The 24,404-nt window shown below is 49.0% G+C and overlaps 5 gene segments (V, D, J or C); all 5 read right to left on the bottom strand.

Moving 5' to 3' along the window:
• Window positions 1-2,399: 2,399 nt before the first annotated feature.
• On the bottom strand, window positions 2,400-3,063 carry LOC117024134 (immunoglobulin heavy variable 3-23-like). The segment is given in 2 exon segments: window positions 2,400-2,824; window positions 2,928-3,063. Coding segments are annotated over 2 exon segments (471 nt in total).
• Window positions 3,064-7,350: 4,287 nt separating this feature from the next.
• Window positions 7,351-7,850, bottom strand: LOC117024131 (immunoglobulin heavy variable 1-18-like). The segment is given in 2 exon segments: window positions 7,351-7,685; window positions 7,769-7,850. Coding segments are annotated over 2 exon segments (381 nt in total).
• A 5,341-nt stretch (window positions 7,851-13,191) lies between these two features.
• LOC117024128 (Ig heavy chain V region MC101-like) lies at window positions 13,192-13,769 on the bottom strand. The segment is given in 2 exon segments: window positions 13,192-13,547; window positions 13,631-13,769. Coding segments are annotated over 2 exon segments (402 nt in total).
• Window positions 13,770-18,447: 4,678 nt separating this feature from the next.
• LOC117023243 (immunoglobulin heavy variable 3-23-like) lies at window positions 18,448-19,004 on the bottom strand (the record flags this gene model as incomplete). The annotated part of the segment is given in 2 exon segments: window positions 18,448-18,788; window positions 18,892-19,004. Coding segments are annotated over 2 exon segments (387 nt in total), but the record flags the coding sequence as incomplete, so codon positions are not given.
• Window positions 19,005-23,341: 4,337 nt separating this feature from the next.
• On the bottom strand, window positions 23,342-23,863 carry LOC117023244 (immunoglobulin heavy variable 1-46-like). The segment is given in 2 exon segments: window positions 23,342-23,661; window positions 23,745-23,863. Coding segments are annotated over 2 exon segments (366 nt in total).
• Between the last annotated feature and the right edge of the window lie 541 nt (window positions 23,864-24,404).

Below are 24,404 nucleotides of genomic sequence, written 5' to 3'. Positions count from 1 at the left end.
AGGATGAATCACACCTCAAGGTCACCAATATCTCATGAGACTATACTTAGGTGAGATTTTGGACCTAGCCTTAGAGCTGATGCTGAAATGAGTCAGGCTTTAGGGCTGTGGGGGTAATGTCAGACTCTTTTATATGTGAGGAAGGCATGAATTTGGGGGGACCAGAGGTGGGATGTTATGGATTGAACTGGGTGCCTCCCAAATTTGTATGTTGGAGTCTTACTGCTCAATGATGGTGTGTAAAATAGAGCTTTGAGGAGACAAGTAAGGTTACACGAGGTCAGAATGTGGTGGTAGAACTCCAAGAGGTTTGGAGCATTGTACGAAGAGGAGGAGAGAGATCTCCCTCCACCATTTAAGGCACGTAAGGACTCAGTAAGAACGTGGTCAACTGCGAGCCAGGTCAGACCTTTCACTAGGACCTAAATCAGCCGGGGCCTTGGTTTTGAACTTTCCAGCCTCCACAACAGTCAAAATCAATTACTGTCGTTTAAGCCACGTGGCCTTTGGTACCTTTTCCTGGCAGTCCAAGCTGAGTGAGAAAGCTTGGTATTCGTAATTATACAAAAATATTTGATACTTTCATGGAAGGGAACACATATGTAAGTGATTGATAAATACAAAGTAAAATGGAGACAAAATAGTGATGTTAAATAAAGATAAACAATATTAGAAATTCGCTTAGGAAAAGAAAATGAAATATTGTGCTTCTGCATTTTTCTTATAAGAATGTATCTTCTAACAACACATACATTAAATACATCTGTGTGTATGTGTTTGTGTATGTGTGTGTGTGTATGTGTGTATGACGATAACAACATTGCATAAAATAAAGTTATTTATTAAGTGTCTCTTAGGAAGTCCGGGGACGTGATCCTCAATGGCCACATAAGATGGAAAAAAAATCGAATGAGGCACCAGCTGCTTCACCCACAGACACTTAGGCTTTCCTCTTTCTTCTCTTTTCTCCTGAGGACACGAGACTCTACATAGGGTCGGGGACTAAGCCTGGGAAATTGCATTCCTGAAAGCTGCTGAACTAAGAGGGATAGACCATATTTTGCTGTGTATAATGTGCATTCATGTTTTTGGTCCAAACTCTCAGGGAAAAATCTTTTGTTTTAATTTTTGAATTCACAGTTTTCTTTGTTTACCTACAGGTACTTGATTTTGTATTACAGAGGAACTTCAGCATTTTTAAAACATATTATTGTACAAGAAATTTTACATAACATATAATTGCAAAACACAGAACAGGTATAAGGTACAAAAAATTTATGTATTGGCAACAAATTTGTGATATTTATGCATCATAGAAGGCCAGGAACTCTTCGTCGTTGCAAGTTTGTCATAAGTTCAACAAAATTGATTATTGTCTTCCAGCGTATTGTTTTCCATATGGATAGCTTTATTGGTTTCTAGTGTTACACCATTAATTCACAAGCATAAATAAAAGAATCAAAAACATTTACCCCCCCTTCTTCGTTCTCCTTCCTCCCTCCAGTTCAAGCCGTTGTTTCTCAGTCTAGTTGTGTGGGACACAGCTCCTTGGCCTGTGCTGGTATTAAGAGCCATGCGCTCCTCCCTGAGGCTTTCGGTCACCAGTCATCGGTAGGCTGCTCACAGCTGCTCACGGCAGCTCAGTTCCAGGGAGAGCTGTTGGTCACAATCTTAGCTGTACGGGCTCAGCACACCAGCTGGGAATCGAACTGTCGGCCTTCGGCATTAGGAGCACGGAGCTCCAACCGCCTGAGCCACCGGGCTGGCCCAAAAACATTTATATAGATATGGAGTTAGTACTTCCCATGTATAATGCTCATGCTTATTTTTCCCTCACACATTTGGGGAAAAAAACTGCACACTGTACACGGCAAAATGTATATGTTCTCAGGTTATTTGGGTAAATAATATTGGAGATTTAAATTCCAATACAGATTAATTTTCTATACCAAAAGTTACTGTTCCTAATATTATACAAATAAACATGTGGAATTTATTATTATTATTATTATTATTATTATTATTATTATTATTACTATTATTATTATTACTATTATATTAGCTGAAGATTCCTGAGACTATCCAGACAGGGACCTACATTGTGCAAATTCACTTCAGTGACAACTGCATGCGACTCTTGTTCACAATACAGACCCTATTTAAGAGATGAAGCAAAAAATATGTACCTACGTAAATGTGTGCCATGTGTAAATGTCTATTGTGTTTGAATACTTAACACACCATGTCATTATTTAGAATAGATAAATAATGGGGGAGTCTCTAGTGGTACATATTTTTAATTAAATTAAGCTGACTCTACGTGGTGACAGGACACACCCTTCCCATGTCCCCTCCTTCCCTGTTACACCTGCCCTCAGGCTCCTTCCTGAGTTGAAATGTCACAAGTGTCCCAGGAGGTCTGAGCACAGCCTCCTGGACCTGACCGCCCCCTGGTGTCCTGAGTGTCCCCTGCAGGGAGGTTTGTGTCTGGGCTCACACTGACTTCCCCTCACTGTGTCCGTCGCACAGTAATACACGGCCATGTCGTCGGCTCTCAGGCTGGTCATTTGCAGATACAACGTGTTCTTGGCGTCGTCTCTGGAGATGGTGAATCGGCCCTTCACAGAGTCGGCGTAGTATGTGCTACCACCACCATTACTAATGGCTGAGACCCACTCCAGGCCCTTCCCTGGAGCCTGGCGGACCCAGCTCATCCAGTAGCTACTGAAGGTGAATCCAGAGGCTGCACAGGAGAGGCGCAGAGACCCCCCAGGCTGCACCAAGCCTCCCCCAGACTCCACCAGCTGCACCTCACACTGGACACCTGCAAACACAGAGACATCCTGGTCAGAAACTGTCACACAGCCACTGTTTCTCTCACTCATATTCTCTCACATACTCAGAGTCTCCTGTTCTCCATAAATTACCTCTTAAAACAGCCACAAGGAAAACCCAGCTGAGCCCAAACTCCATGGTGTGTCGTCTGTGCTCTGTCCTGATCACGGAATGGGGACACCTGGGGATCCCGGGGCTGGGGCTCCTGTCCCACAGCTGCAGGGTCAGGGCTGGGTTGGTTTTCATCAGCACAGGGGCCCCTATTTGCATGTCCTCCTTCCATATAGGGAGCTCCGGGCTTGGACACCTAGACAAGGGCAGGGCCTCATGCAGGCGTGAGTGTCCTGGTTGGTTGGTGGCCACGTGAGAGTTCAGGAAAACATGATTTCTTACACGGGATGGTGCTGGAGTGAGTGCTCAGCACCCATGACCTCATTTCATTTGTGTGTGAGCACCCAGAGCAAGTGACCGAGGTATCAATCCCACCTGCATGTTGCATAGGTAAAGCTATACACGGCAGCCCAGAGGAGCCGTGTGATGTGTCCAAGGGCACATATCAGCTGAGAGGGAGCGCCAGTACCCTCCCCATGGACCCCACTGCTCCCTCATCCCACTCCAGGGCAGGTATGGACATGCCAGGTGAGGTTCCAGAACCTCTTCCCATAATGATACGTGTGATTTTCTGCATTGTAGTAATTACCTAAGAATGTAGAGAATCTGGGTTCATGGAGATGTAATTTCACAAGCGTGACATTTTGCATGTTATTGTCTGTAAGTCTTTCCTTACCAATTGTCCATTTGTTTCCTTGTAGTAGCTTTAATGATGTATTTTTGTCCGTAGTAAACAGCACAGATCAGGAGGATGCAGGTCTTACCTGAATCTATAGGCATTTTATTGAAACTGGAAGCAAGGAGCACGAGTAGGAACAGCCCCACCCATTGTCCTCTCGCTGGGTCATTCTCAGTGTCCCACCTGAGGGACTTGTGGTGATGCCCAGCTCAGGTGAGCTTCTCGTGGAGGAGACTAGCAGGCAGGGAAAGAGCCACCATCGCAGGGACAAGGGAACCTGTCAGTAGTGTGGGGCTGTGACTTCACAGTGAGGAACAAAGACGTTTAACTCTTAGTGAACAAGCAAGGGAATATTTGGAACTGCTCAGTTTTGATGACATATGGACAAGTGCCAATATCAATATATAATTGAGTGAATGATACTAAATCTACTGGTGTGTGGACATAGCAGGGGGAAGATGTAAGTGTATGTTGTCAGTCACATTGTATGTAGTGAAATGTCCACATGCATGTTCCTCGAAGCAGAAAACTCAAATAGCCCCTTAATTCTCCTTGCTCACACCTACTGACTGACAATCTGCCAGAATCAACAATCTTCTAGTATTTGTAAATAATATCCACCTTTTATTTCAAAGTCGATGCCAATTCTGACAACGGCATGGTGTGTCCTCACCAGCCTGCAGCATCCCCACACCACGTCACTGCCCTGTGCAAACAGCCCACTGGGTCTCCACCAGGAGACTGAGGAGGAGGACACCTGCCCTCACCTGCCATCACCGTCAGTCCCAGACCTCAATGTTTGCCTTCCTGAGCTGCACGTGCTGAGCTATACGGGCAGCTGGACAGCAGTGAGGGGTGGGTGTGCTCTTCTTCCTGGGAGATGGTCCTGGGGTCTGGGGACACATGTACCCCTGGGAAAGGGGCCCCGGGCTGCACATCCTGTAAGAGTGCACTCGGTGTGCACGTGATGGTGGTGCCCTCACCCCTGGGCACCTCTGGCTTCCCGACCTTCAAGGAGACCAAGAAGACGGAAGAGTTGAGAGGATGCTTTTCTATCCCTGGGACTTGGAGATCCTGAGAAGTTAGAGAGAGAGTCATGGAGCTGATGGAGAGGCTGAGGGTTCTCAGTGACCACAAGGGCCATTTCCAAGGAGTCTCTGCCTGGACAGTCAGGAAAGAGCGTCAACAAGTTAATACAACAGAATAATTGGTGACGTCAGTTAGGAACACCCGACATCAGGGGGAATGCTGTTATTGAAGGTTGGTTATTTATCTATGACACAGAAGTCACTGCCGTCCCAAACTCATGGCTATTACATGATTATAGGAGAGGAAGACGTCGCAGTGCCTGGCCCTTGGGAACTGTGCTCATTACCGTGGTGACCGTGTATTCTAAGTAGGAGAGTACAGTGCGGGGGACACAGTCAGCAGCATTGTGAAGACTGTACAGTGTCAGACGGGGGCTCCTTCATAAATTATATAAATGTCAAACCACTACGCTGCACACCTGACACTAATATAAAACAGTATTGACGTCAGCTGTAATTTGGAAAGTAGTCACACGGATGTGTAGTGTCATATGGGGAATGTAGTCGATAATGTTCTAATACCTAAAAAAGGGAGGACACTTCTGTGTTTCCAGAACGTTTAGAAAACACTTTCCGCTGCGTGAACGTCAGGAGGAGGATTGAGGAGCCTGGAGACCAAACCCTGACAGGAGAGCAGCCCTCAGCGGACTCCTCCCGGGACGTGAATTGAGTGCGTCCCGAGCGCCCCCTGGTGGTGCGCGAGCGCCTTTGTCCCAAAGCCCCTGCGGACAGACTGTGTCCCTTCCCCTTTATCCAGCATCAGTGTGGGACCCTTGGAGCACAAGTGCTCTACACCCTCCTGTTCACAGGATTCTTCCTCCCAGAATTTTTCATTACCTGACCCCTCCATTTTATCTATTTCGAACGCAAGCGTCCGTAACTCTCATCCTTTGCCTGCCCTGCTGTTGTATTTTAAGAGAAATTGTCTTCTAGTGTCACAGACAGAGAGGATTTTACCCCAGGATAGAGCCACCCAAATTGTGACCCATAACTGATTCAGAGATTGTATTTGGGACTTTTGAGATGTTGGTACTCAGACATTTCATACTGGATTTCATGCTTTAATGAGTGAGCTTTTGGGGGATGGTGGGAGGTTCTAACTGTGATTGGCCTGTGGGATGTGTGTGAATACATGGAGGGCTGAGGGAGCTCTGAGATGGTCTGAGTCATGCTTGGACCCTGGGAGTGTTTTATGGGAAAAGGGGCTTTGTCATACTTGGTTTATTTAGGCATTATGGGAAGAAAACATTTTTCTGAGTGACTCCTAATGCATCCACAGTGTTCATAGCAGAGGGAGGCAGAGGGAGAAGAAAGCAATGTGACCTCTGATGGAAGGTGACCTCCTCCTGGCGGTGACGTTGGAGGAAGAGGACATGGGATGCACGAAATGCACCTCTAGGGGCTGGATAATAAAAATAAACAGTCTTTACCATTCTATTCCATCTGGGATGCTACAAAGTTTCATATGCTGGGTACATTGTAAACAACAAATATTTATTCGCCACAGCTCTGCAGGCGGCAATCCAACACCCAGGAGCCACATGGTCACCACTGGTGAGGACCCTCTGCCTGATTCACATCCGGTGGCTTCCTGCTGTGTCCTCACAGGTTGGAGGGGATAAGTAAGCTGTTGGTCTCATTAGAGGGGCTCTGATCCCCTTCCTGAGGGCTGAGCTCTGATGACCTAGCTCCCCAAGTCCCCACCTGCTAACACAACCCTCCCTGGGGGTCAGGTATTAAACACACAAGACGTGTGCCACACATTGTCAGAGCACAGCCTTCCCGCAGACCTTCTGGGGTGTGTGTGGTGCTGCCAACACCTTGATACCAACCAGTGAAACTGCCCACGTGCTCCGAGCCCCAGACTGTGAGGGAATCATGTGGGTGGATCTGAGCCCCGAGTGTGTGGTAATTAGATTCACTTGTCCTGGGAAAGTAACAGGCTGGACGTGAGTCTCACATCGTCCAGGGTCTCCCCACGCTGCTCCCTGTGGTGTGAGGACCCCCAGGACTCCCCAGGGACAGGGACACCCGCAGGCTGGGGTCTGAGGGGAGGAGCCTCTTCAGGAACTCACCCCTGCAGGAAAGGCGGAGGGACGGTGAGCTGACATAGACTGTGCTTGACCTGGCCCACCTGTCACCTATGACATTGTCACCACGTGTCATGCTGGTCCTCCCAGATGTCATGTGTGTGGTGCTTGATCACAGGTGGGAAGTAGAAATTCTCCACTCGCTCCTATTCTCACTTTTCCCCAAGCACAGCTCTGCTTTTCAGAAATAAGGGAAACTGAGGGAACTTCCTAGGGAGACACTACAGGCCAATCCCAGAATGTGCCTCCCACCAAGTGATCTCAGGTGACGCCTGAACTACCCTCCCTCATTCAGAGAACACGGAGGCTCCAGACGTGCCTCCACAAGGACAATGACACATGACCCGTCCTTGCAGGAAAGGCTTTCCCTGGTTCTTCCTTGCAGATGTTTGGACCCTGGACACCTTTCCCTGAATGACTGAGGGGCCCTGAGAGCCTCACTGCTCGTCTCAGGTCCTGACCCTGTGTGAGGAAGTCAGGAGACTCATCGTCCCTGTCGTCTCCTCATTCCCACACAGCTGTCCTCTCCTCAGGGTTTCTGACACTCTCAGGATGTGGGTCGTCTCACTGTGTCACTCGCACAGTAATACACGGCCGTGTCCTCAGGTCTCAGACTGCTCAGCTCCATGTAGGCTGTGCTGGTGGACGTGTCTGTGGTGATGGTGACTCTGCCCTGGAACTTCTGCGCATAGTTTGTGCCACCATTGCCTGCATAGATCTCCCCTATCCACTCAAGCCCTTGTCCTGGGGCCTGTCGCACCCATTGCATCCAGTAGCTGGTGAAGGTGTATCCGGAAGCCTTGCAGGACACCTTCACGGAGGCCCCAGGCTCCTTCCTCACCTCAGCCCCAGGCTGCACCAGCTGGACCTCGGAGTGGACACCTGTGGGGAGGAGACAGGAGTGGGTGGAACCCCCGTGACTGGCCCAGGTCCCCTCTTCAGCCAGGGACTGGGGAGCCCCTTACCTGTCGCCACTGCCACCAGGAAGAGGACTGTCCATCTCCAGTCCATGGTGAGGGCTGTACTGTCAGGACGTCTGTAGGGGAGCGTGTGGCTGTGGGGCGATGGTCTCAGGGCACAGACATGTCCATATTTAACCCCGCCCACCTCAGCTCATTTGCATATTCATGAGCAGAGGGTTTCATAGCTGAAGACTTGACCCACCTGAGAGAAGATCGAGGACGCAGGGACCATGATCAGTGGGCGTCTGAGGGTCCAAGTCCTAATCCTTGTTGGAGGATATGTGTCCCCTGCCAGGTCCCTGAATGTGTGCAGACAGAGCCCCTCCCACTGAGGAAAAAACCCCTAGTACATGATCCTCACTGAGAACCCCCTTTGAACGACACAGAGACCACCTGAGCCCGTTCTGGGCTTTGATCTGAATGTTTCAATCCTGGGGTCAGTGTGTGTCCCCAAATTTTTAAAATTTTACGTGAGTAAAACCACCAAAATCTTACGTCATCAGTTAGATTGTTGCTGTGAGACATCTTGAAGACATGGAAACACCGTTTTAAATTTAATTTTATTGCCCCTTGTGCTTGTTAAGATCTCCCAATAGATTACGATATTTACAGACACTTCAGGAGTCCTTGCCCGAATCTTGTTTTACATGTTTTTATAAAGAGTAAGGAAGCCCCAGGCCCTCAGAGGAAGCCCCTCCCCCGCTCCCTCCCCACCTGCTCCTGGGGCTGCAGCCCCCGCTGGGTGGGTCCTGAGCGCCCCCTGCAGCCCAGCCTGTGCACTGCAGGGAGGGTCCTGTCAGAGCTCACAGGGCGTGACTTCTAGAGTCCCTAGTCCAGTGTTAAATATCTGTGCCTGACCTCACAATGCTCCCTCAGGGACGCCATGAGCTTTGATCTCATCTCTGCAAACAGTGGATTGGCCTCAGTAAACCCCAAGTACACTGCAGGGTGTCCCATGCAAGGACTTTATGAAACCACTGGGGATCCCCTTCCCTGGAGCTGCCCGAGGCACTGACACAGTCGTGAGTCCAGAAGCTGTCGGGTTTGCGGGCGTCTCACCTCCTTTAGGTTCCTCTGGCTGAAGGAGATGTCTGGGAAGCCCTGCGTTGGCTCACAGCCTTCTCTGCCTCTGCTAGTCAGTATTTTAAACCCACACACCGAGTGGATGATTTTAGCAGTAATGAACCCCCAAGTTTTTCCTTGTCCCCGAGACCTAGTCCATTGGCAGTCCCGCGCTCTGACGCTAGGCCTGGGGGTGTGACTTCTATTGTAAATAGAACCCCAGGAAATGTGCCACACACCGAATTGAGAGGAACATACACCCTCGCCCTGCTTTATCTCACAGCCCATGGGGCCTGTGCAGATGACGCATGACATGCACCAATTTTGTCCCTCAGATTGTCAGGTATGAGGCCCAATCACACTGGACACGGGGCCCCAAATCCCTTCTGAGAGGCTCTGATCTAAGTGTGAGGACGTCTCATTAGCTCTGCCTTCTGAAACCTGTGGATGTCCCAGGATGATCAGGAATGTGACTTATTCCCTCTGATCATGAAACCTGCTTCACAGGTATTTATAACTGGGGAGCTTGTGATGGAGTGAATTCTCTCCCCCACCAGTCACATGTTGAAGCCCTAAGACCCCGTGGCCTGTTCTTGGAGAAGGGCTTGTAGGAAGTACTGATGGTTAAGTGAGGTCATAGGTTTGGGGACTCATCTGCTAGAATTGGTGGCCTTACGTGTAGAGGGAGAGGAAGAGAGATGTCCCTCTCTCTCCACCACAGGAGATTACAGTGAGCAGTCAGCTCTGCCAACTAGGACGAGTTCCCACCAGTAATTGATTATCTGGCAACTTGGCCTTGGTGTCCCCAGGCCCCAGAATGTGAGAAAATAAATTGTTGTTGTTTAAGCCACTCGGTCCTTGGTTTTGTGATGGCAGCTTCAGCAGATGAGAAATATTTTTTATACTGAGAGTGGGGTGCTCCTGTAACAACCACCTAAGAAGGTGTTAGTGACTTTGGCAGTAGGTGATGTGCAGAAGATACAAGATTTTTCACGATCAGACAAGAGAATTCCAAGATTGCTGTGAAGACATGTTAAAAGTGACTGTGGAGAGTTCCAAAAGAAGACCGGAGAGCTGTCGAGAAGGCTCCATATTCTAAGACAATACATAGATTATCATGAAAACAATGGTGGTTGAAACGTGGACCTAAGAAGCCACTCTGCTGAGGCTCAGATGGAAATGAGGAGCACGTTATGGGTCCCTGAGGAACGGTGATCCTTGTTATAAAGTGTCGAAGAGCGTGGCTGAACTGGTTTCCTGTGTTTTGTGGAAGGTAGACCTTGTGAGCAATGGAACTGCATGTTCAGCTGAGGAGATTTCTAAGCCAAGTGTAGGAGGGGCTTGGCTCCTCCTGGCTGCTTCTCCTAAAATGTGAGGGAGGCAGATGGGTCAAGCATCACAGTATTAAGTGAATACTAATCAGAATTCCGAGGTTAGAAAACCTGTCAGCCTGTCTATATAGCCCAAATCAGGAAAGGTTGTTGTGAAGAGGGCACAAAAGGTGTTGCTGAAAAACAATCAAAAAAATCATGGTTGCGCTTCACTGGTGTAATCAGCTATCTCAGTAGAAGCCAGGAATAGAGACGGAGTTTAAGCAGATGTACTGTCACTTCAAAATATATGGGGACGAGAAGCTTTGGCAGAAAGAAGGAAGGTGTATTTGGTTTCTACAGAACAGGATCATAACTCAAATAGGCTATGAAGATGCAATATCGTTTAAGAAAAGGAAAGAATGACCTTGAAGGAAATCCAGAGGTCATCAGGGATACGTCTTTTGTTTCAAAGACTTTGCCATTTCCTTGGTTTCAACAGGTGACAAGACCAGGAACCAAAGCCTTTGGGTGACACCGCCCCTGGCAGAGCCTAGGACGTGTGACCCCCTGCCAGCACAGCCGTGGTGAGACTGCCCGAGTGGGTCTAGAAAGTGAGACAGCACCTCAGTGGACTTGGGAGGTGGGACCACCACCCCATTGGGTACAGAATGAGGGGCATCCGGGCAAAGAGGACTGTTCTCCAATGTTCATGTCCCATGGGATCCCCCTGGCAGGTTTTGGACCAGGTTGGGGCCATCACTCCATCCTTCTTTCCTATTTACCCTTTCAGAATGGGAACGTCTCCCCTCTGCCTGACCCACCATCACATTTTGGAAGCACGTAACTTTTCTGGTTTCGTAGGTTCACAGCTGGAGAGGAATTTTGCCTCAGGATGAATCACAGCTCAAGTTCCCCAGGATCTGATGAGACTATACTTAGGTGAGACTTTGGACCTTAGCCTTAGAGCTGATGCTGAAATGAGTAAGACTTTTGGGTTGTTGGGGTTGAGTTAAAATCTTTTGCATGTGGGGAAGGCATGAATTTTGGGGACCAGAGGCAGAATGCTATGGATTGAACTGGGTTCCTTCCAAATTCATAAATTGGAGTCCTAATGCTCAATGTAAAATAGGGCTTTCAGTGGGCAAGTAAGGTTACACGAGGTCAGAATGTGGTGGTCCCACGCCAATAGGATCAGAGCCATGTACAAAGAGAAGAGAGAGACCTCCCTCCATCGTTTAAGGCACGTAAGGACTCAGTAGGAACATGGTCAACTGCGAGCCAGGTCAGACCTTTCACCAGGACGTAGAACAGCCGGCACTTTGATTTGGAACCCTCTAACCACCGCAGCATTCAAAATCAATAACTTTTTTTAAAGCTGTGTGACCTACGACACTTTTTCTGGTACCCCAAGGTGAGGGAGAGATCTCGGCATTTTTAATTATATAAAAATATTTGATAATTTCATAGAAAAGCATACATATGTGAATGATTGATAAATATGAAATAAAATGGAGATAAAATAGAGGCATTAAATAAAGATAAACAACATTAGGAATTCCCTTTGGAAAATAAAATGAAATATTGTGAACCTGCATTTTTCATCTTATAGGAATATGTTTCCCACTAACACATTCATTAAATACATCTGTGTGTGCTCGTTTGTGTGACTGTGAGTGTGTGTGCTCCTGTGTGTGTCACCGTGTGTATGACAGTAATAACATTGTACAAAATAAAGTCATTTATCAAGTGTCTCTTAGGGGTCCGGGACCTGGTCCTCGATGGCCACATAGACGGAGAAAATCAAGTGAGGCACCAGCTGCTACAACCATGGACACGTCAGGCTCTCCTCTCTTTCTCCTCTTTTGTCTCGAGGACACTGGGTTCTATATAAGGTTGGAGACATAGCCTGGGAACCATCATTGCTGGAAACTGCTGGGTGAAGAGGGATATACTGTATTTTGCAATGTATAATATGCACCGACGTTTTTGGCCCAAACTTTCAGGGAAAAAATCTTTTGTTTCAATTTTTTAATTCACACTTTTATTTGCTTACCTAAAAGTACCTGATTTTTGTATTATTAAGGAATTTTAGCATTTCTAAAACAGATTATGGTACAAGAAATTTGACATCACAAATAATTACAAAACACAAGAACAGACACAAAGTACAAGGAATTTTATGTACTGGTAGCAAATTTACTGTATTTCCACATCATGGCATCATGGAAGGCCAAGAACTCTTCGTCATTGCAAGTTCATCGTAAGTTCAATGAAATCGATTATCGTATTCCAGAGTATGATTTTGAATATAGGTATCGTTATTGATTTCTAGAGTTACACATTTCACTCATAAGCATAAATAAAATAATTAAAAACATTTATATAGATATGGAATTAGTACTATCCATGTATAGTGTACATCCTTATTTTTCCCTCACAAATTTGGGCAAAAAAGTGCATATTATACATGGCAAAATGTAGTATATGTTCTCTGGTACTTCAGGAAAACAATATGAGAGATTTAGATTTTAATTCAGATTAATTTTTTATACCATGAGTTAACCCTTCCGAATATTAGACAAGTAGACATGTGGTATTTATTATTATTATTATTATTATTATTATTATTATTATCATTATTATTTTAGCTGAACATTCCTGAGACTATTAAGACAGGGACCTACCCTGTGCGTATTTACTTCAGTGTCAACTGTATGCGACTCCTGTTCACAATACAGACCCAATTTAAGAGATGAAGCAAAAGATATATAGTATGAATATGTCTGCCATGTGTAAATATCTACTGTGTTTCAATTGTGAATACACTATGTCATGATTTAGAATAGATGTACTGGGGGGTCTCTAGTGGTACATATTTTTAACTAAATTAAGGTGACTCTACATGGTGACAGGACACTCCCTCCCCATGTCCCCACCTTCCCTGTTACATCTGCCCTCAGGCTCCTTCCTGAGTTCAAGGTCACAAGTGACCCAGGAGGTCTGAGCACAGCCTCCTGGACCCTGAGCGCCCCCTAGTGTCCAGCCCCCCTATCACCTGCAGGGACGTTTGTGCCTGGGCTCACACTGACTTCCTGTCACTGTGTCCCTCGCACAGTAATACACGGCCGTGTCCTCGGCTGTCAGACTCTTCACTGTTAAATAAACTTGGCTCTTTGAGGTTTCCCTGGTGATGATGAGCCGGGACTTAAGCGTTGGGTTATAGCCTGTGCTTCCACCACTCCATACAGCACCAACCCACTCCAGCCGCTTTCCTGGAGCCTGGCGTGTCCAGTGCACATGATAGCTGGTTAAAGAGAATCCAGAGACAGTGCAGGTGAGGGACAGGGTCTGCGAGGGCTTCACCAGTCCTGGGCCCGACTCCTGCAGCTGCACCTGGGACAGGACACCTGGGGACAAGGAGAATCAGTCTGTCACTCACGTGCAGTCACATCCATCCCACAGACCCGTGTCTGACACCTGAGACCCTCACCTTGGGGGGCTGTCACCAGGCACAGGAGAAGACCCAGCAGTGCCATCTTCTTCTAGACCACAGCTCTGCCTTCCCCAGAGACCTCAGCCCTGTGTGAGGAGAGAGCTGGGAGCTCACAGCCCAAGGAGGGTTTTACCCTGGAGCCTGAGCAGAAATTTGCATGTGGGGCAGCCTGTTCCTATAAGTGGGGAAGGACTGAGTGAGGCTCCCCTGGTCCTTATGGGCCCAGTAGGGTCTCTCTCTTGAATTCATACAGCCTCTGAGTCTGGGACGAAAGAGCCCATGGTCTATAAGATACAATGAAAAAGGTCAAAGACAAGCCATACTTTTCTGTGTATAGACGAAATCCTGGAGCAGTGGAGTATATCACCCAGGTTCAACACTTATGGGTATTTGTAATAATGATTAAAATGATTAGCATTATGTGCAGACACATTATTACAACCAACACATTAAATATATTCACAGTTCCCAAACGTTCATAGATAAAAATTCAACTTAAATAAAAATTTGATGTCAGTTTTCTTGTAAATTTACCAGAAACACAAACAGTCCTTTCCACCCTATTCTTTTAAGCTCATATGACTTCATTTTGTCTAAGTAACTGCCTCCTGCACAGTCAGGCTTGGAGGCTCCTCATTATAGATGTTGGACATTTATACTGTGGTTTGTCTCACTTCTCGTTAAGCAGTAAATAGTCTTTCCATATTATACACATTGCTTTATAAGATACCTATTTGTTATACTTTGTAATGTGGATTTTTATATTAATTTTTTTCAAATGAAATTTTAGGTATAAAAAATTACTTTTATAAAAATTGGCACATGCTTTCTTAAAGAACGTGCTTTGTGTGTCACATCAGGAAGCCCTTGTCTTATCCAGGGTCCCACGCATTCTGCTCCATTGACGTGTGTCTCTCCCTCCACCAATGACACACAGTCTTGATTATTGCAGCCACTTCACAAGTCTCTTCCCACTTTCAGAAACTCTTCAGTAGTAACTAAAATAACTGAACACTGGGCAGGGTTGGATTCTGGAGCATCCTGAGAAGGGCTACAGGCAGATCTTTGTCTCCATGTCAATCATCTATAGGTCCCGGGGAGCCCACATCCTGGTCTGAGGACTGGGGGTCCCCCATCCCTTTCTGATGGACGTCAGAGACAGGTGGTGTCGGCTGTGGGGTCACTGATGACTCAGGGACATGTGCTCATGGCCTGCAGCCTCCTCGTTCCCCACTGTCTATTCTGATGCCCAGGGCTGGGGTGTGCTGACCGCTGGCCCTTTGTGACATAGGTTAGAGGTCAATGAAGCCGTCCCAGGACAGGGCTGAGCCTGTTCTCTCTCTTCTCTGCTCAGGGAGGTTCCCAGAGTCAGAGCTCAGCTCCAGAGGCTGCTGGAAGCTGCTCAGACCACACCACACCCCACCCCTGAGAGAGACACATACCTCTGCGCACAGTTTAGGACAGGAGGCGCTTACTGATTCCAAATAAGGCCACAGAAAGTAGCACAGAGACACGCTCAGGAAACCCCAGGTGACACTGAGTTTTCCCAGATGGCAGAGCCCAAGTGAGACAGCCAATCATGTAGACAAGCAGTTACGGGGCGTCTCTAAGACCCCCCTCAATACTAGACCTTCCTGCTTTAGTACCAATTGTCTGCGTTCTTCCATGAGATGTCAGTCAGGCACGGCCACCAGAGGACACACAGGAGGGGATCAGGGGAAAACAGAGTTTATCACTCTCACAGGTCCTACAAACAGGAAGCTCGGGACCACGTGAGACCACATGGAAGGACCAGGGTGGTCAGCAGGCAGGAGACAGGGAGCGAGGGGCAGCTGAGGACCTGGTCTCACTGGCCTTTCCCTGGGAAAGGAGGGGCCGGCAGGTAATCAGCGTTGGATGGACCAGGTTGAGTAATGTCAGTGGGCTCAGCGATGAGGGGCGTGTCCCTGTGCCGGGCGCCTGGGCCTGGGATGATGAAGGCAGAGAAGTGTGTCCTGGTGTGCGGGCCAGAGAGAGGCGGTGCTCTGGGTGGGTGAGTTTGTGTGTGAAAGGCCTGCTCCAGCCTGGGCTGTGCTGCTCTGAGGACTGGGTGCCCACGAGGGGCTGTCTCTCCCCAGCAGGAAAGGTCTGTAAAGACGTGGAAACATGATAAGTAGATAAGGTGATAAAGTGCATGAACACACACGATGCAGGAGGTGCCTTTCTGCATTCCCAGCAGCTGCTCCTTGCCCTGTTCTGTCCCCATTTTATGCAGGAAAACCATGGGTCCTCTATCCTCTACCGTGAACCACGGAGACAGGCCTGGGAAACAGAGTCGTACCCCCAGGAATCTCCTATTCAGACCCCTGAGCACCCCAGGTTCCAGCACCCAAGTTCCTCTCCAGACTCGGGGTTCAGCTCCCCTCTGCTTGTCAGCTCGGGCTCAGGCTTCATGTGGGCGTGTGGGTGGGGCTGTAGGCTGTACACTGTGTGCTGGGCGGGGGCTCCTATACACTCGGGGTCTAGTGTGTGAGCTCTCTACCCTCGCCCATGATTCTTTTCTATTTGATAAAGTAGATGAGCCCGTATTTATCCAGGACACAATGGGGTGGACGACAGAAGGCTAGCTTCTATAAAAACAGATCTAACAGGTGGAACGGTCTACACCATGCAGTGAATTAATCCAGTTCTCCTTGGATTAGGGATGGCGGGCCGTCCCCATGACAGTGGATGCAGAAACTTTGGTCAGAGTAACAAGTAGGCCACTTCTGTTGGAAGCTGAAGTGCTCCTTAGTCTCTCCAACCAGGAAACTCAGACAGAAATGCAAACATATGGGGTTCCCTACGTGGGAAATCTCAGCCCTTCTGATCACAGCCACCTGCATCGACCCCTCTGAATGGATGTCTTCCTGAGTGTGGTGAGTCCTTACAGCAAAGACCTTTACGTGGGTGTAAAGACAAAGTCACCAGCAGACCGCCTGTGCCATGTCAGGGCCCCGTGCAAATCAGTGTGAGGGACCCTTGTTAAAGGTTAAGAATTCAGTGACACTGAGAGCACAGCATACACTCTCAGTGATGCACAAATGCTATTTCTCACTTCTCTTCAGTTGAATGGCTTTAAAATGACTCCCACATCATTAGCCTCGTTCTGCAACAGGAAGTGTCTCTGCTTCTTATTGATACCAAGTTGGGCTCATGCCACCAGGTGTCCTGGTGCAGGATCGTGGAAGTGACCTGTCCCCCGGTGGTCACGCTGAGCCACACGGGCTGCAGGACGCAGGCACGTTGTCAGGATTCCTTTCCTTCTATCAAAGACTTTGGGATGAAAGACTGACATTTAAGTTCAGTGTCTTCTCTGGAAAGAGAATAGGACATGAAGACCCAGGGTGAGAACACCTTTCATCACTTACAACTCTTTTAATTGCAGAAATGTGTTGTATCTGCTTGACTCAAAAGTGCAATTGTTTGGTGATTACTTCTATATGGGTACAACCAAATGGATACTTTTAGAAAAAGTGAGTAAATATTAAGACAAGCCAGAAAACAATATTTTATATATTTTCACTGAGAGTAATACTCAATTATTTTCCATTCTTTATCCAGCTTCTTAAGTACACTCAGCTCATATGTCTCTGCTGTATTTTAAAATTTGTCCTAAACAAACTTCCAGTTGTGGGTTCTGTCTGTCCTGCTTCATGTCTTTTCCATAACTTAGCTCACAAATATCTGACTATACATATGGGCTGGTCACTGAGACGTGACAAGAGACCAGCACACCCCCTACACGTATGTTCCCTTGACCTGTCTCAACATTGCGACTCATGAAGTGTCCACCACCGTGGTCTGTACAGGGGGCTCTGTAAGAATGTCCTGTGTCATAAAGCTTCTGAATTGTTAGTGGTGCCTCGTGGTCAGCAGCCAGCTGTTCCCCCACCTGACACAGGCCTGTCCCGCAATAGTGCCTGTGTCACCATGAGTCACATGTTTCCATGACATGTGGGCTCAGCAGGGCCACCTGAAAACCCTAGTGAGTGTAACCTGCCCTGGGTGTCCACAAAGGACAGACATGTTAGATGAATTAGGTGACATGGGGACACGTGAATGCCCATGTATTTACTGGACCTCCCTGCTGTGAAGGGCACTGTGGGGAGAGCTGGGGGTGTGAGCAGAGCTCCAGCCCGTGGCGCTTAGGGTCTAGGACAGTGTGAGTGAGAATTAGGACAGGAGGTGACAGAAGGTGATGTTGGGGAGGGTTTCAACATTGATTTGACGAACAAGACATTAAAGGTAAAGAGTTGTAGGGAAGACGGAGACCGTGGATGGCAGAGGTCCTGGGGAACTGACCCCCATGGGGCCATGTGAGCCTGTGTGAAGTATGAGCCCCTGTGGGGACACCGTGGGCATGTGGGGGGCAGAGAGCGTGAGCTTAGCCCACAGAGGCCTGGACAGAGCTGGGGTCTCTCTGTGGGTGAAATGTTTCCCAACCACAGGGGAGACGGCAGCCCTCAGGATGGTCTCTCTGTGGCAACCAGGACACACAGGAATTTGGTGAAGGAAAGGCCCCAGTGACTGGCGACATGTCATTGTAAACACTGCTTCCACTTTGTTGGCTGCTGAGAATCCCCAACATTAGAGTCAGAAAGATGATTCACGACTTGTCCCTGGGGCAGCTGAGAAATTTCAGAGGAAATCTCTGTTCTCAACAGGAAGCCCCTTCCCCACCCAGGTCCCACCTGCTCCTGGGGCTGGTCCCTGTGCTGGGTGTGTCCTGAGCTGCCCCTGGTGTCCTCACCGCCCCCTGCAGCCCAGCCCCGCTGTCCCCTGCAGGGAGGTTTGTGTCTGGGCTCACACTGACTTCCCCTCACTGTGTCACTCGCACAGTAATACACGGCCGTGTCGTCAGCTCTCAGGCTGGTCATTTGCAGATACAACGTGTTCTTGGCGTCGTCTCTGGAGATGGTGAATCGGCCCTTCACGGAGTCGGCGTAGTATGTGCTACCACCACCATTACTAATGGCTGAGACCCACTCCAGGCCCTTCCCTGGAGCCTGGCGGACCCAGCTCATCCAGTAGCTACTGAAGGTGAATCCAGAGGCTGCACAGGAGAGGCGCAGAGACCCCCCAGGCTGCACCAAGCCTCCCCCAGACTCCACCAGCTGCACCTCACACTGGACACCTGCAAACACAGAGACATCCTGGTCAGAAACTGTCACACATCCACTGTTTCTCGCACTCATATTCTCTCACATATTCAGAGTCTCCTGTTCTCCATAAATTACCTCTTAAAACAGCCACAAGGAAAACCCAGCTGAGCCCAAACTCCATAGTGTGTCGTCTATGCTCTGTCCTGATCACGGAATGGGGACACCTGGGGATCCCGGGGCTGGGGCTCCTGTCCCGCAGCTGCAGGGTCAGGGCTGGGCTGGTTTTCATCAGCACAGGGGCCCCTATTTGCATGTCCTCCTTCCATATAGGGAGCTCCGGGCTTGGACACCTAGACAAGGGCGGGGCCTCATGCAGGCGTGAGTGCCCTGGTTGGTTGGTGGCCACGTGAGAGTTCAGGAAAACATGATTTCTTATACGTGATGGAGCTGGAGTGAGTGCTCAGCACCCATGACCTCATTTCATTTGTGTGTGAGCACCCAGAGCAAGTGACCGAGGTATCAATCCCACCTGCATGTTGCAGAGGTAAAGCTGCACATGGCAGCCTGAGGAGCCGTGTGATGTGTCCAAGGGTACATATCAGCTGAGAGGGAGCGCCAGTACCCTCCCCATGGACCCCACTGCTCCCTCATCCCACTCCAGGGCAGGGATGGACGTGCCAGGTGAGGTTCCAGAACCTCTTCCCATAATGAAACGTGTGATTTTCTGCATTGTAGTAATTACCTAAGAATGTAGAGAATCGGGGTTCATGGAGATGTAATTTCACAAGCGTGATATTTTGCATGTTACTGTCTGTAAGTCTTTCCTTACCAATTGTCCATTTGTTTCCTTGTAGTAGCTTTAATGATGCATTTTTGTCCGTAGTAAACAGCACAGATCAGGAGGATGCAGGTCTTACCTGAATTTATAGACATTTTATTGGATCTGGAAGCAAGGAACACGAGTAGGAACAGCCCCACCCATTGTCCTCTCTCTGGGTCATTCCCAGTGTCCCACCTGAGGGACTTGTGGTGATGCCCAGCTCAGGTGGGCGTCTCGTGCAGGAGACTAGCAGGCAGGGAAAGAGCCACCATCGCAGGGACAAGGGACCCTGTCAGTAGTGTGGGGCTGTGATTTCACAGTGAGGAACGAAGACGTTTAACTCTTAGTGAACAAGCGTGGGTATATTTGGAACTGCTCAGTTTTGATGACATATGGACAAGTGCCAATATCAATATATAATTGAGTGAATGATACTAAATCTACTGGTGTGTGGACATAGCAGTGGGAAGATGTAAATGTATGTTGTCAGCCTCATTGTTTCTAGTGAAATGTCCACATACATGTTCCTCGAAGCAGAAAACTAAAATAGCCCCTTAATTCTCCTCGCTGAAACCTACTGACTGACAATCTGCCAGAATCAACAATCTTCTAGAGTTTGTAAATAGAATCCACCTTTTATTTCAAAGTCAATGTCAGTTCTGACAACGGCATGGTGTGTCCTCTCGAGCCTGCAGCATCCCCACACCACGTCCCTGCCCTGTGCAAACAGCCCACTAGGTCTCCACCAGGAGACTGAGGAGGAGGACACCTGCCCTCACCTCCCATCACCGTCAGTCCCAGACCTCAGTGTTTGCCTTCCTGAGCTGCACGTGCTGAGCCATACGGGTAGCTGGACAGCAGTGAGGGGTGGGTGTGCTCTACTTCCTGGGAGATGGTCCTGGGGTCTGGGGGCACATGTACCCCTGGGAAAGGGGCCCCGGGCTGCACATCCTGTAAGAGTGCACTCGGTGTGCACGTGATGGTGGTGCCCTCACCCCTGGGCACCTCTGGCTTCCTGACCTTCAAGGAGACCAAGAAGACGCAAGTGTTGAGAGGATGCTTTTCTATCCCTGGGACTTGGAGATCCTGAGAAGTTAGAGAGAGAGTCATGGAGCTGATGGAGAGGCTGAGGGTTCTCAGTAACCACCAGGGCCATTTCCACAGAGTCTCTGCCTGGACAGTCAGGAAAGAGCGTCAACAAGTTAATACAACAGAATAATTGGTGACGTCAGTTAGGAACACCCGCCATCAGGAGGAATGCTGTTATTGAAGGTTGGTTATTCATCTATGACACAGAAGTCACTGCCGTCCCAAACTCATGGCTATTACATGATTATAGGAGAGGAAGACGTCGCAGTGCCTGGTCCTTGGGAACTGTGCTCATTACCGTGGTGACCGTGTATTCTAAGTAGGAGAGTACAGTGCGGGGGACACAGTCAGCAGCATTGTGAAGACTGTACAGTGTCAGAGGGGGCTCCTTCATAAATTATATAAATGTCTAACCACTACGTTGCACATATGACACTAATATAAAACAGTATTGGACGTCAGCTACAGTTTGAAATTTAGTCACGTGGATGTGTAGTGCAGCATGTGGAATATAGTCAATAATGTTCTAGTAGAAAAAAAAAGGTGGGGGAGGAGGACACTTCTGTGTTTCCAGAACGTTTAGAAAACACTTTCCGCTGCATGAACGTCAGGAGGAGGATTGAGGAGCCTGGAGACCAAACCCTGACAGGAGAGCAGCCCTCAGCCCACTCCTCCCGGGACGTGAATTGAGTGCGTCCCGAGCGCCCCCTGGTGGTGCGCGAGCGCCTTTGTCCCAAAGCCCCTGCGGGCAGACTGTGTCCCTTCCCCTTTATCCAGCATCAGTGTGGGACCCTTGGAGCACAAGTGCTATACACCCTCCTGTTCACAGGATTCTTCCTTCCAGAATTTTTCATTACCTGACCCCTCCATTTTATCTATTTCGAATGCAAGCGTCCGTAACTCTTATCCTTTGCCTGCCCTGCTGTTGTATTTTAAGAGACAAATTGTCTTCTAGTGTCACAGACAGAGAGGATTTTACCCCAGGGTAGATCCACCCAAATTGTGACCCATAAATGATTCAGAGATTGTATTTGGGACTTTTGAGATGATGGTACTCATACATTTCAGACTGGATTTCATGCTTTGATGAGTGAGCTTTTGGGGGATGGTGGGAGGTTCTAACTGTGATTGGCCTGTGGGATGCGTGTGAATACATGGAGGGCTGAGGGAGCTCTGAGATGGTCTGAGTCATGCTTGGACCCTGGGAGTGTTTTATGGGAAAAGGGGCTTTGTCATCCTTGGTTTATTTAGCCATCATGGGAAGAAAACATTTTTCTGAGTGACTCCTAATGCATCCACAGTGTTCATAGCAGAGGGAGGCAGAGGGAGAAGAAAGCAATGTGACCTCTGATGGAAGGTGACCTCCTCCTGGCGGTGACGTTGGAGGAAGAGGACATGGGATGCAAGAAATGCACCTCTAGAAGCTGGATAATAAAAATAAACAGTCTTTACCATTCTATTCCATCCGGGTTGCTATAAAAAGTTTCATATGCTGGGTACATTGTAAACAACAAATATTTATTCCCCACAGCTGTGCAGGTGGCAATCCAACACCCAGGCCCCACACGGTCACCACTGGTGAGGACCCTCTGCCTGATTCACATCCGGTGGCTTCCTGCTGTGTCCTCACAGGTTGGAGGGGACAGCTAAGCTGTTGGTCTCATTAGAGGGGCTCTGCTCCCCTTCCTGAGGGCTGAGCTCTGATGACCTAGCTCCCCAAGTCCCCACCTGCTAACACAACCCTCCCTGGGGGTCACATATTCAACATACAAAACGTGTGCCACACATTGTCAGACCACAGCCTTCCCGCAGACCTTCTGGGGTGTGTGTGGTGCTGCCAAGACCTTGATACCAACCAGTGAAACTGCGCACGTGCTCTGAGCCCCAGACTGTGAGGGAATCACGTGAGTGGATCTGAGCCCAGAGTGTGTGGTAATTAGATTCACTTGTCCTGGGACAGTAACAGGCTGGACGTGGGTCTCACATCATCCAGGGTCTCCCCACGCTGCTCCCTGTGGTGTGAAGACCCCCAGGACTCCCCAGGGACAGGGACACCCGCAGGCTGGGGTCTGAGGGGAGGAGCCTCTTCAGGAACTCACCCCTGCAGGAGAGGCTGAGGGACGGTGAGCTGACGTAGACTGTGCTTGACCTGGCACACCTGTCACCTATGACATTGTCACCACGTGTCATGAAGGTCCTCCCAGATGTCATGTGTGTGGTGCTTGATCACAGGTGGGAAGTAAAAATTCTCCACTCACGCCTATAATCACTTTCCCACAAGCACAGGTCAGTTTTTCAGAATTAAGGGAAACTGAGAGAACTTCCTAGGGAGACACTACAGGCCAATCCCAGAATCTGCTTCCCACCAAGTGATCCCAGGTGACGGCTGAACTACCCTCCCTCATTCAGAGAACACGGAGGCTCCAGATGTGCCCTCTGCAAGGACAATGACGCATGACAGGTCCTTTCAGGAAAGGCTTTCCCTGGTTCTTCCTTGCAGATGTTTGGACCCTGGAAACCTTTCCCTGAATGACTGAGGGGCCCCTGAGGGCCTCACTCCTCGTCTCAGGTCGTGACTCTGTGTGAGGAAGTCAGGAGACTCATCGTCCCTGTCGTCTCCTCAGCCCCGCACAGCTGTCCTCTCCCTCAGGGTTTCTGACACTCTCAGGATGTGGGTCATCTCACTGTGTCCCTCGCACAGTAATACACGGCCGTGTCCTCCGGTCTCAGACTGCTCAGCTCCATGTAGGCTGTGCTGGTGGACGTGTCTGCGGTGATGGTGACTCTGCCCTGGAACTTCTGTGCGTACTTTGTGTCACTATCTTCAGGGTCAATTCGTCCCATCCACTCAAGCCCTTGTCCCGGGGCCTGTCGCACCCAGTGCATATAAGAGCTGGTGAAGGTGTATCCGGAAGCCTTGCAGGACACCTTCATGGAGGCCCCAGGCTTCCTCACCTCAGCCCCAGGCTGCACCAGCTGGACCTCAGAGTGGACACCTGTGCAGAGGAGACAGGAGTGGGTGGAACCCCCGTGACTGGCACAGGTCCCCTCACCAGCCAGGGACTGGGGAGCCCCTTACCTGTCGCCACTGCCACCAGGAAGAGGACTGTCCATCTCCAGTCCATGGTGAGGGCTGTGCTGTCAGGACGTCTGTAGGGGAGCGTGTGGCTGTGGGGCGATGCTCTCAGGGCCCAGACATGTCCGTATTTAACCCCGCCCACCTCAGCTCATTTGCATATTCATGAGCAGAGGGTTTCATAGCTGAAGACTTGGCCCAGCTGAGAGAAGATCGATGACACAGGGACCGTGATCAGTGGGCCTCTGAGGGGCCAAGTCCTAATCCTTGTTGGAGGATGTGTGTCCCCTGCCAGATTCCAGAATCTGTGCAGAGAGAGCTCCTCACACTAAGGAACAAGCCCCCCAGGACGTGATCCTCACTGAGAATCCACCTTTGAATGACACGGAGACAACCTGAGCCTGTGCTGGGCTTTGATCTGAATGACTCAATCCTAGGGTCAGTGTCCCCAAATTTTAAAATTTCAAGTTAGTAAAGCGATCCTTGCCATTCAGATTCTTTGTAGGACATCTTGAAGTCATGGAAACCCCAATTTAAAATTGATCTTATTGACCATAGTGTTTGGGAAATTCTCCTAGTAGAACAGGATATTTACAGACACTTCAGGAGTCCTTGCCCAAATCTTGTTTTACATGTTTTTCTCTTCTGTAAAGAGGAAGGAAG

This window comes from Rhinolophus ferrumequinum, chromosome 6, assembly GCF_004115265.2.
Source record: "Rhinolophus ferrumequinum isolate MPI-CBG mRhiFer1 chromosome 6, mRhiFer1_v1.p, whole genome shotgun sequence".
NCBI classification, from domain to species: Eukaryota; Metazoa; Chordata; class Mammalia; order Chiroptera; family Rhinolophidae; genus Rhinolophus; species Rhinolophus ferrumequinum.
This window is presented reverse-complemented; position numbering and strand designations above follow the sequence as displayed.